We start from the raw sequence: 11,959 nt of genomic DNA, 5'->3' as shown, positions 1-11,959 counted from the left end.
GTCAACCATATAGGAGCCTATTTGTGACCACACACACACACACACACACACACACACACACACACACACACACACACACAAACACACACAAACACACACAATCAGCTTTATATTATATATATATATATATATATATATATATATATATATAAAATAAAATAAAAATTACAATTGAATTTACAAAAATGATCCAAGATGGTAAAACTAAAGTATATTATAAATATTAAAGAATTAATATTTATAAAGTAATCTCAACCAGATGTAAACGCTCGATAAAACCAAATAGGAGATAGAGCTTATAATGAGAGCAAACAGTTAATAAAACATGTTAAAAAAACACTTTGAAAAAGAGTTAAAAACATATTTAATCTGAAAAGGAAACACTTGATAAGTGGATAGTCCTTTATCCGCGGAGTTTCGAAGAAATACTTTCCTTCTCATCAGAGGGTAGGAATTAGCAAAATGCGGGATCGGATTTTGCGTACAAAAGTATTTGATGAAACTACAAGTAAGTCAAAGATCTTACTTGATAACAAAAAGTGAAGCAGAGGGAATATGGTGAAGAAAAAGGTGATTATACGGGAATGGATCGTCTGGTGAAAGGTATATATATATATATATATATATATATATATATATATATATATATATATATATATATATCAATGCTTCCGTTCAGTCTAAAGAGATAATAGACACCCTTGTATGGGTAGCTGTGCGCGTAATTGTGAGGCAAAGGTCGTGCAATCTCTAACCACACCTCTACTGAATCGGCACTGCTTGGGCCCAGTGGTAAGTAGGCAAGTAGACACCCAAGACTGACTGGAAACAATGCCGAAAGGCACACACAGCAACTAGAATTCCCAGCTAGTTACCCATCTTAGTATTGACCAGGCCTAACGTTGCTTAACTATATATATATATATATATATATATATATATATATATATATATATATATATATATATATATATATATATACACACACACACATACACACACACACACACGTATATTGGAATGAAAGAAGGTTGAAGGTGAAGTAGCAGCAGGAGCTGGGCTGCCTGTACGATTTCAACCAATCACGTCGCCGTTTATAAAAAGCTTCATGACGTCATCAGAAGCAATCTCTCGAGGTGACCACGGTTGCAGACTTCTTCCGTACTTGGAAGATTTTTCAGAGGTAAAAAAAACAAAAAAACTATTGAATAATTACTATTTTGAACACCCGTTAAATGTACTTATAAGTAAATCCACGTCTTCTTAAAACTCTAATCTCTATTTAATTCTGTATTTTCCTACTTTTAAACTGTTGTTTTTGTTTTTCGCAGGGTAACGCAAGAACGAAAGAAAGAAAGAATCTTTCGACTTTTCGAGGTCGCCATATTCATTCAACGCAATGGCAAATGTTTAAGCAAAATGTCTTTATCTTCACTTGATTGAAAGTTTTTAATTAATCTTATTGACCGAACATTTGATTTAAAACTGTGATTGATTCAACAAATTTGAAATTGCCATTTATTAAAAGGTTTATATTCAAGATATAAGAACACGTTTAAAAAAAAAAAAATAACCTCAAGGTGAAAAAAAAGTCCTTTATAAATTATATATTTTAAAAATATTTTTATTAGATATATAAAAAGGTACTGCGTGTTTAAATTTTTAAAGTTACAACTAGTTTTATTAAATTAATAAAATCTGCCATTCTGAAAATTTAAAAAGAAAAACAAGGATCGCCTATTGAAAAGATCTAAAAAAAGAAATAAACCCCTCAATTTCTAAACAATTCTGATCTCGTGGCTACCCACAGCCACACTGGATCGTCGTAAAAACCCTCGTCTCTTCCACAACATCAGACATTTTCACATCAAACGGACGTTCTAATAAATAAACGACTATGTACCGCCTGAGCAGGAGGTTTCTTGTTATGCGCGTGGCCGGATCGATGGGGGTCCCTGGTTACCACCCGGGTTCCGGTCGGTCTGGGCCCCATCGATTTGGTGGTTTCAACTCCCAGACTTCTTTAGGAGGGCCCGGAAGGATTAACTATGCCACCCAGGCAGCCGCCGAACCTTTTCTCAATGGTAGCTCTTCTGTCTATCTCGAAGAGATGTACGCAGCTTGGCAGAAAGATCCTAACAGTGTCCACAAGGTAAGCCCTCCCTTCCCTCAAGAGGGAGGTCAAAGTTTTTTATATACACCGATGGTGTTTTCCCTGGGGTTGTATTGTTGTACACATAGATTCGAAAAAATTGTCAAAAACAAATATATAACAAATGTTATTAAAGGCAAGATCAGTTACTTTTCTACCTAACTGGATATGCTTTTAGTGTTTTTATTTAATTTAACATGTCTATTCAGCTCGAGAAACACAATGTTTACCGATGTATTGAAAAATTTAAAATGACGACAGACTCTCTCTTTGACACTGTAAGTTTGGGAAAAGGAATTATAATAAAAAATGGTATTATTATACAAACACCGTGACAGCGTTAGGGTTAGGGTTAATTCGCTGTCACGGTGTTTGTATAATAATACCTAAAAAATTGACAAAATACGGTTAAAAACTCGCTCAATTACTGTGACATACGCTGACATATAGTCGGTGCGTTGTTAACAGTATTCTGCATATTTTTTATTTTTAACTCCTTTTCCCAAACTTACCGTGTCAAAGAGAGTTGGTTTGGCCGCGATTTAAATTTTCCAATACATCGGTAAAGTAACTGATCTTGCCTTTGATAACATTTATTTGTTATATATTTGTTTTTTGACAACTTTTTCGAATCTGTGTACAGTAATACAAACCCCAAAAACTTATACTAAATACAGACAACTCTACCGATCAGTATACTTTTAACAAACGAGTACTGTAATTAAAGTCAGCATCAAACGGTGTCCAGTCAGATTTAGTTTCTGGTATTAAAATTAATCTGTAATCGGCGAAAGTATCAGTTTCACAAATTTATTTGTTAGGTGAAAGTAAAGAATAGTTAACAAAACCTATCCCCTTCCCCATGTTAAGAATGGCTTTCTAAATAAGTTATTGCAGCAGTGCTGCACTGCTGCAATAACTTATTTAGAAAGCCATGCAGGCAGCGCAGCAGTCAGCACTGCTGAGTGCTGCGCTGCATGGCTTTCTTTCTTTCTTTCGCAGCACGGTCGGTCTCTAAACTCAATATTATTTAGAAAGCCATTCTTAACATGGAGGTAGGCTTTAACTATTCTGTAATTTCACCTAACAATTTAATTAATCAAAATTTGTAAAAAAAAAAACCTTGTTAACCAAAAGGGTAAAGTGACCCTAAAACTGTCTCAAATATCAGGAACTAAATTTGACCGAACACTGTTTATTGCTGATTATAAATTGAATAATCTTGTTTTAACTTGCTTAAACTGTTTTTGTCATTTTTAAGTCGTTCTTACGGCCCACTGAGAAATAGTAAAATAACATGAATTACTCTAACACTAACCCTAAGTCACAGTGGTAAGCACAAGCCTCGAACTTAGGGTGAGTAAGTTATTTGTTTTATACTATTTTTCAGGAATGAAACCCTCTTCTGCCAAACAGTTAAGCAGCAAACGGTTATTTATCGCTTGGAACAAAATACAATTTCGAAAAATAAATTAAAACCTGTTTTGGAAAGTTAAAAGGGTACTAGTGCATTTCATTTATTGATCCGAGCTGAAATAATAACGTTATTTAAAAAGCCATTATTAACATGGGGAGCGGAAGGTGTTTAGTACCTACTTTAACCTTACGATTGAATAAAAACAAAACTTTAAACTTGGAAATACGATTTAAAAGATAGCGCGGATCTTCAGTAAGTGCACTAGCACTGTTAAAAGTATACACGTCGGTACAATGTATAATTTATGTACCGGGTACATAATTAAATTCTACGTTTGGCATATTTTTTTTTATATACTTTAGTGCAATATATCCTCGGTGCTAGCTCAACATTGTCCCCCCCCCCGAATAGAATCTAGTACTTGTTACAGCTTTGAATTTTTTTAGATGAGGTGATTATTTGGATTAATCGGACTGATGTTGATGTTCTCATATTTTGAGTGTTACTGAAACGTTGTGCAAATAACACTGAAGATGAGAACATCTGTCCCATTAATCAATATAAAATACAATTGTTACATATTTACTTTAAATTTAAATAGTTTTGGAAGAAAATTCAATGAAAGAATGTCACCAAAACAAACAAACAAACAAAACCCCTTCTTTTAAATGTATATTTTTTTTATTAAAGTATTTTATACTAATATTTTCTTTCCTATTGAAGGTATATATTTTAACTAAGTAAACTGTAATCTGTTTATTAAAACAAAAAACTTTTATATAATATGTCATATAAACAAAACAGCAAAAGACACGTTGATTTTATTTTGACAAATTCTTTTTTTCAAGGTTAAGAAACAATAAGATTACTTAACGTCCTTTAAGTTTTAATTTAAATTTAATTTGCTGGTAAAATAATAATCAAAGAAAATTCCGACTTTACTAATTAAAGTTGAACATTTAATAAATTTTATTACGAAAAGGATCATTTTTAATACATGAAAACGTTCTGTCCTTGTTAGAAATTTATGTTTCTACATATTAAGACTCGCTCCATATTTTCGTATATTCAATAAAGTTATTTGTCTTTTCTTTTTAAATTACAAAATTTTTTTTTTTAATACCCATTTATTTTAACATAATTAAATAAATTATACAATTAACAAGCTTTTATCCGTTTTTTTCTTTAATGTTTTGCCTGAAAGACATTTTGTATTTTTTGACCTTACAATGTCAGTTAAAAAACAAACAAAACTTCCTACTCAAATGTTAATAAATCTAAGGTTATTTAAAAAAAGAAAAGAAAAAAGTACTGGTGCTTCTACAGAATTTGAACCGAACAACAATGTTTGCCGAATTAAACCTTTGGCTTTACACTTTGTTCAGAGTTAAAAAAAAAATTAAGTTCTGTTCAAATTCTGTAGAAGTGTCACAATTTTTATTAACTACTCGCGGTACCAGATATAACGTTACCCAGAAGTCCGTATTTATTTGCTCTCCACGAGGTTAGTTTTAAATCTGAACGATGCTAGTGAGGAGACTCTAGCTCTACCCAAACGGGGTATTTTGGATTGGAATAAAAATGACCTCAATCTAGAAGGATTTCTCCACCTCCACGACAATCCGTCCGACAGTGTCTTTGCTTCTGTCTGGCTGGTGTATTTCGTTCAGCCTTAAGGTCCACCCTCCTAAGCTTTACTCCCTTTGAAAAAGTGTTTGTTGGTAATCGCCGAAGGTGCCCCCTACAAGGGAATTCCGATTGGACTGCTCAGCCATTTTTTTTTCTTTTAGTGGAATAGCTGTTCGAAACTTAACCTAACCTTGCGCCTAATGTCCTGAAGAGGAAATAAACTGTCCTTGACTGACCGAGGACGTAAACACTTTAATCTTAAAAATCTAAACTCTATTCGATAGTTTGATTTAAAACGGTTTAGGAAACAAGAAATAACATTTTCTGGTTAAATTCAATTTTTAGGCTCTTTTTATTACTTTAATAAGCACTGTACAAAATAGTTAACAAAGCTCCTCCTTATGTAAAGAATAGCTTTCTAAATCATAATGTTGTTTCAGCACGGTCCGTAAACTACAGAAGTACTAAAAAGAATGGTAAATGGCCATTGTTCTACGGCTACGCACAAGCGCACGCATATTTTTGGCGCGTGCACGCAAAATATGCGCGTACAATGACCACCACATCTAACATAATGAAATACATTAATATCCAGAAAACTACTTATTTGCAGAAAATTTAAATGCGATATTCATTTTCAGCATACCCGAAAACCTTGGTCGTCATTTTAAAGGAAGTTAAGGTGGAAACCAAGTAAAAATTTTCCGAAAAAATTATTGGAATGCATTCTGGTGGATTTGATTTTGTAGTTAAACTTCTAAAAATATTAAAAAACGGTATTTTTTTTTTTTTTTTTTGCATTATGCCCATCTCCACTATTTTCTTGAAAATGACTTGAGGTTTTTTCGACTATGCTGAATAAGAAAATCTCATTCAAATTTTGCAGACATGTAGTTTTCGAGATATAAAAACTTGTATTATGCACTATAATTCACTGGCCGCCATGTTTGTACGCACGTGCGATTAACAAATCTACTTCTCTACGACCGACACTGCCACCTAGAGGAAACAAATTCACTTTTTTTTTTTTTTTTTTCCACAACCGAGAAATTTGTAATGTGCATGCGTGTAAAACAAAACAATTACTTTTTTCACTTCCTTGAGTAACTTCATGTTAAGAACGGCTTTCGGAATACACCCCCAACCTCCCCATAATAAGGACAGCTATCGGGATAAACACCCCATTTTTGGGTGAAAAAATATTTACTCTAAATTTAACTGATATTCACAAATACTATATAAAAAAGGGGAGGCAGTGTCAGTTTCAGAAAAATGGATTTATTTCCACTAGGTGGCAGTGTCTGTCACAGAAGTAGCATTGTTTATCGTGTGTGTACAAACATGGCGGCCAGTGAATTACAGTGCATAATACAGGTCTTTATATCTCAAACTACTTCTCCAAAGTTAGGAGCTATTGGTTGACATGCATACCAAAAAATTAAAATGTGGATAAAATGTTTTTAATGGTGTTTTCTGATAGACAGACATCTATTGCATGGTATGCTATTGGAAATTTTATAAAATAAGAGTGTGCTTGTTATATATGATGTCAAAGTTTACCAAGGACACAACTGTCCCGTGTAACATGGACACCAAATTATTAGCAAAATAGACAAAAGAGAGTTATCTTAACCAGGTTATTTTTTTTATTTTAGCATTATTATGAACTTATATTGCTCATTACAGGTTACTTTTCAGTTTTGAACCTTTGCCGAACACGGTTTGGGTGCAGATCTCCCTCTGTCCAAAGACCTGCAATGGAAATATTCAAACACAACCCAGTGCCACTGACACAAGGCTCACAAAAACAAGATAGTTCTCTAGTCATCACCTTATTACCTTCACATCTAATACTATGCACTTTTTGTGTGCCTTTAATTGTTTTTGCTGGCCTATTCCTCTTCCAGTCTATATCTTCAGATGTGACAAAAAAGAACGATCTGAAGTAGTGTTGATCTTTGCTGCAACTGCTGTCCTGTGGTTGGTTTTTAGATGGCTTTCATCACAATATTTATAAAGTTCTCTAGCATTTAAAATGACCAAATCATCCCTCATGCGCACAGCCCTTTCTGCCCCACTTTTCACGATAGCACTTTCACCGTCTGATGGATTTTTGCCGTGATGGGAGCCAAAAAAGTTTCGTTCCAGTGTGCAATCGAGATCCTTCAATGCACACGACACATCAGCAAAGGGACCCTTCGACTTATACTGTGCTGCGCAGCCATCTGTCCACTGAACAATGTGATCAATATGTAGCCCTCTTATGGTTTTCAAATGCTGAACAGCTTGTTGGGTGAATCTATGCACAGCATGATAGTCGTGAGTTTTATCGTCGTTCATGAATAAAGTTACTCCGTTACTGTTTTGGTGCACCGAGGGCAGGCATAGTAACACACAATCGGGTGCACTGTTGCTTGTTCGTAGTAGCAGTGAGCAGCCTGCACCTCATTTTGATACTTGCAGGCATAATTTTCTGCAAAGTCAAGCACCATCACAATCTTGCGGCGAGGGAAAGGCTTTTGGTGGCACAGTCTGTCAAACTGGGAAAACTGCCAGTCGGCACGGAAAAGGTGTCCAGTCAGGAAATGGAGTTCTTCTTTCAGCTCTGCAACCAAATCTGCAATAGTCCCATGCTTGACCATGTTCATCTTGCGGGACACCTGCAACATGCAAAGTTCAAGAAATGTTAGCATTGATAGATTTTTGATGCATCCAGAATCAGCTCCTGAAAAAATAATGCATCATCAAAGGAAGTCTTCTGGGGGATCATTGTACTCTGATGTAAAAATATTGATAACAGCTTGCCCATTTATTGTTTCGTCAGCGACTAAACCGGCTCCCCCGCCTGGGGTAACCTGGATGAGGAGGGTGTTGGGACACCCAGCAGGATCAAAAACAAGACCTATCAAAGGATGGATGAGCTTCCTGCGAGCCAACGGCCATCTCCTGCAGCCAGAGTCGGTACTAACGTATCGACCTTGTCCTTCCTTGGGTTCTACCAGCTCTGGTCAAGTTCCACGCGTGCGAGTTTCTCCACCCAGGCTCTTGCAGCGGTGGGGGATAGTTACGGGTTAAAAGTCTGGTCAAATTGGCATCGCGACTAGGTGCTTCGGATCCTCCGCAACAGTGGAAAGGTCTATTTAGCCCTAGTGGGTGGCTACCGCCCGCCTCAAACCAGGCAGCCCCTGGTCAGTAAGGTGATACCCCGTCACATCCGCTGATTCGATGGGGTGGTCAACCAATCACGGACGTAAATCATTCACCTGCTACAAATCACTTTGGTATAAAAAGTAAATGCTCTTTATTGTTGACTACACTGACCTCGGATACAAAAGGAAATAATGGATAATAAACTGACACTTTCATCACTTCATACACTGTGCTTGTATGAATAACTAACCTACTCTTTTACTTTTATCTTCACAGTACTCAGTTTAAAAAATATATATAACTTACCCTTTTACCGTTGACTTCGACTTGGTGAAACTCCCATCTTCTCTACATCATTAGGTCCTGGTGAAGCAGAAGGGATCGAAGATGATTGTCCAGGTTGCCAGGGTTACAGCTGTTGTATGTGCCATAGGGCATTCCTTCAACCATCATCCACCGTCCTTCCTATCACAAGTCGCCAGATCAGCAGCGTGGCATTTGTGACGCAGTCTGCAGGCATTGTTCAGTCTTGCTGCAAGTGGATTGATGACCTTGATCTTCAAGTTCATATTCTCACAGTATTTGTAGAGACACTGGCGAAGACAACTGTGACGTGCAAGCCGGACATTAGTTGGGCGACATTTTGCAAATTGTGAGAAACTCACATCACATCCACTGGCTTCTTTGTAGTCCGCATGTAAATCAGAGAGGGGTTTGCTCAACACATAAGTGGGAGCACCAGTTTTGATGACACAAGCTTCTTGTGTGGCAGGCAAATCGATGTTGATTTAAAGAACTCATGGATTTCTGTCTCCATCTTTCTCTTTCTTGGTGCAGCCTTGATGCTCATCTTTGAATCCGATGATCTTGCCATTGATTTCCTGGAACAGCTAAGGGACCGGCTTTCTGAGCGATTTGATGTTGATTTCAATCTGGCAACAGAAAACAGCACTCTCTTAACTTCCAATTTACTTTTTGATTGACAGCGTTTTAATTTCTCAAGTTCTAATACTCTCTTGCCAATCTTCACTTCTTTTTGGCAGTGTTCTTCTTCCTGCATCTTCAGTAATTTCTTCTTTCTGGGAGAAGCTTTACGTTTGAGTTCATTCAGTATTGTAACTTGCTTTTTTAAGGAGTTCGGGTCGCAGCTATCTTTAATTTACCCGACTTTTACAAGTTATTTTAGAGATATTTTTTGATCGCCGCGTAGCGGGGAAAACAAACTGGCTTCCAGCGCAAAACTAGGTCAAACATCACACGACTTAACATTCTTGCATCTGTTAATTTCACTTTATAAACGTCAACTTAACGCACTTATCAATTCACCTATTCCCGTGATGGTTAGGTCGCAGGTTTCTTTTTCCATTTCCTTTCCACCTCCGCATCAAAGGTTCGGGGTTCAAGCCTGCCTTTCTACTAAAACTTTTTTTTTTTCTTTTACAACTCCAAACACCCGGCCAACGTTTTCTTTTTTTTTTTTTTTAAACAGGGTCGTTTTGATCTAACCCCCCCCCCCCCTAAACACACACACACACCTCCAAACACCCGGGCAACGCCGGGTACCCCCCGCTAGTCTGTATATATAAAAGGCAAAATGTGTGTGATCATTTTATGTATGTCTCTCGCAAAGGCTTTTTTCGACGCGATTCTTGAGGGGCTATGTCTTAAAACTTTTTATATACCGTCTAAATCATAATATCGAAGATTTGCGAACACTTGTCGCATCTAGATTTATTTACATCGACTTTTATAAGATTTGCGCTATTTCACTGTCGCCTATTTGTTCGACTTAAGTATAAATAAAGTGAAACTAAATTGAAACATTGTTCTCGGCTTTTACCTCAGAACGTCCAAAAAGCAATCAGCTTTTGATCAATGTGGAGTTTCTCTTTATATCAGACAATTGCTATTCAATTTGGACTATCCCCTTTAAATGGGGAGCTGGTTCCCCCCAATCATCTTGGGGAAGCTAAAACTGCCTCGCATTGAAACAAAGTAAACAAGCCCCAAAAAGCTGTCCTGCAGTAAATAAAATATTGCCATGTCATCGTAACGCTCCTGCGATGACCTCATTAAGCGGCTACCTGTCAATCAAACCTCTTGGACTCGCTTTATTGCCCTTAACTTAATATGCTAACCAATTTCTCTCACTCGTGGCTGAGATGGTTAAGTGGTTGGCTTTTGTTTCCACCTCCGCGTCAAGGCTTCGGGGTTCAATCCTAACTTCCTACTAAACATTTTTTTTTTTTTTTTTTTTTTAACACGCACACACCTCCAAATACCCGGACAACGCCGGGTACCCCCCGCTAGTTCAGCATAAACAGAAATCTTTAAAAATCGTCATTTTAAAGAAATTTGTAGAGGTGGGCCTAATGTAAAAATTTACCAAAAAACTTGATTGAAAAATTGACAAATAGTTTACTTGCTTCCGCAAAAAAAACAAAACAAAAAACAAGCAAAAAGTTTGTCTCAAGTTGATTCAAGGAGCGGGTGTTGATTTAAGAACCAAAACACTGAACAGGGATTACAAAATAAAATGAAATAGTTAGTCTAAAAAAAAAAAATGGAGTCGCGAAACTCGAAAAAAATAAATTAATTTATTTTTTATCTTATTTTTTTTTTTGTCCGACTTATTTTTAATTAAATCCACAGGAGTCAGCGATTATTCCGTATTTTGGTGGTGTTAGAGATTAGTTGCATATTGTATATTTTTTTTTATTTGGAAAAAGATTATTTTGCAAAAAAAAAAAAAAATAACTAAAGAAAATGGTACTTATGCAGTTAAGTTATCATGCTGAAGTAATATTATTTAGAAACCCATTCTTACTATTGAGAATGGTGTTTGGTAACTATTCTGCACTTTCACCTTGAATTCAACTTGAAAATACGATTAAAAAAAAATGAATGCATACACAATAAAAAAAAAAAAAATACCCAGAAACTATTTCGTTTTAATTCGTTTCTTTATTTTGATTTTCAATCAACTTAAAGACGAATTATTTCGTTTGTGGTGATTGTTCGGCCCAAATCATCACGATAGTAAGCTATTAGTCAATTTTACCAAAACGTGTCCTAATGCGTACATGTACGTTAGGGACTGCCAAAATTCACCTCAGAATTACCCCCCCCCTTATATGTAACACAATGTAACTTTATTATAAATTAATATTATCAGTATAACTTTTGTACCCTTTAAAAGAAGGGCAAAATAAACCAGTAATAATTAAAAAAAATTATTTTCATTGAACGAAAATAATGAAATTGCGAAACGAAAATAGTGTTTACATAATTGGCACTTTAAAATAACATTACCATGTAGTAGACATTCCGAACGTGAAAACATACCCGTATTTAATAAATCTAGCAAAAATCAACTAATGGTCAGATTTTCGTGAAATTTTCAATACGTATCTATTTTAGAATGAAATTACATATAAAATGCAGTTTTCGTAAAATATACGAGGGGAAATATTTTTTTAGTGCGTGTCCCCCCCCCTATTTATTTTTTGAAATTCGAACAAATTATTTAAATCTATCGAAATTTCTATTTATTATGAAGCATAAGAGTTCAAGCAAGTAAAAAATATTTATTTAAAAAAAATTTAAATACA

The 11,959-nt window shown here is 35.6% G+C and overlaps 1 protein-coding gene and 1 long non-coding RNA gene across 3 annotated transcripts in view; both read left to right on the top strand.

The window, feature by feature from the left end:
* The first annotated feature begins 1,026 nt into the window (after window positions 1–1,026).
* Window positions 1,027–1,619, top strand: LOC145266637 (uncharacterized). Its single transcript, XR_013864771.1, has 2 exons — window positions 1,027–1,183; window positions 1,332–1,619. It is a non-coding gene; the product is annotated as an uncharacterized LOC145266637 (long non-coding RNA).
* Window positions 1,620–1,643: 24 nt separating this feature from the next.
* LOC145266636 (2-oxoglutarate dehydrogenase complex component E1-like) overlaps window positions 1,644–11,959 on the top strand; it is a 146,565-nt gene continuing 136,249 nt past the window's right edge. Inside the window, exon 1 of one of the 2 annotated variants that reach the window (XM_080122561.1) lies at window positions 1,644–2,152. In XM_080122561.1, the coding sequence (XP_079978687.1) occupies window positions 1,898–2,152 (255 nt within the window). In that variant the 5' untranslated portion in view covers window positions 1,644–1,897. The remainder of the gene's footprint in view (window positions 2,153–11,959) is intronic. The other variant, XM_080122560.1, reaches the window with a different exon arrangement.

The sequence above is a fragment of the Euprymna scolopes genome, chromosome 41, assembly GCF_053919585.1.
Source record: "Euprymna scolopes isolate OS-2025 chromosome 41, ASM5391958v1, whole genome shotgun sequence".
NCBI lineage: Eukaryota > Metazoa > Mollusca > Cephalopoda > Sepiida > Sepiolidae > Euprymna > Euprymna scolopes.
The sequence above is the reverse complement of the archived record's forward strand: the minus strand, read 5'-3'. Positions and strand labels throughout refer to the sequence as shown.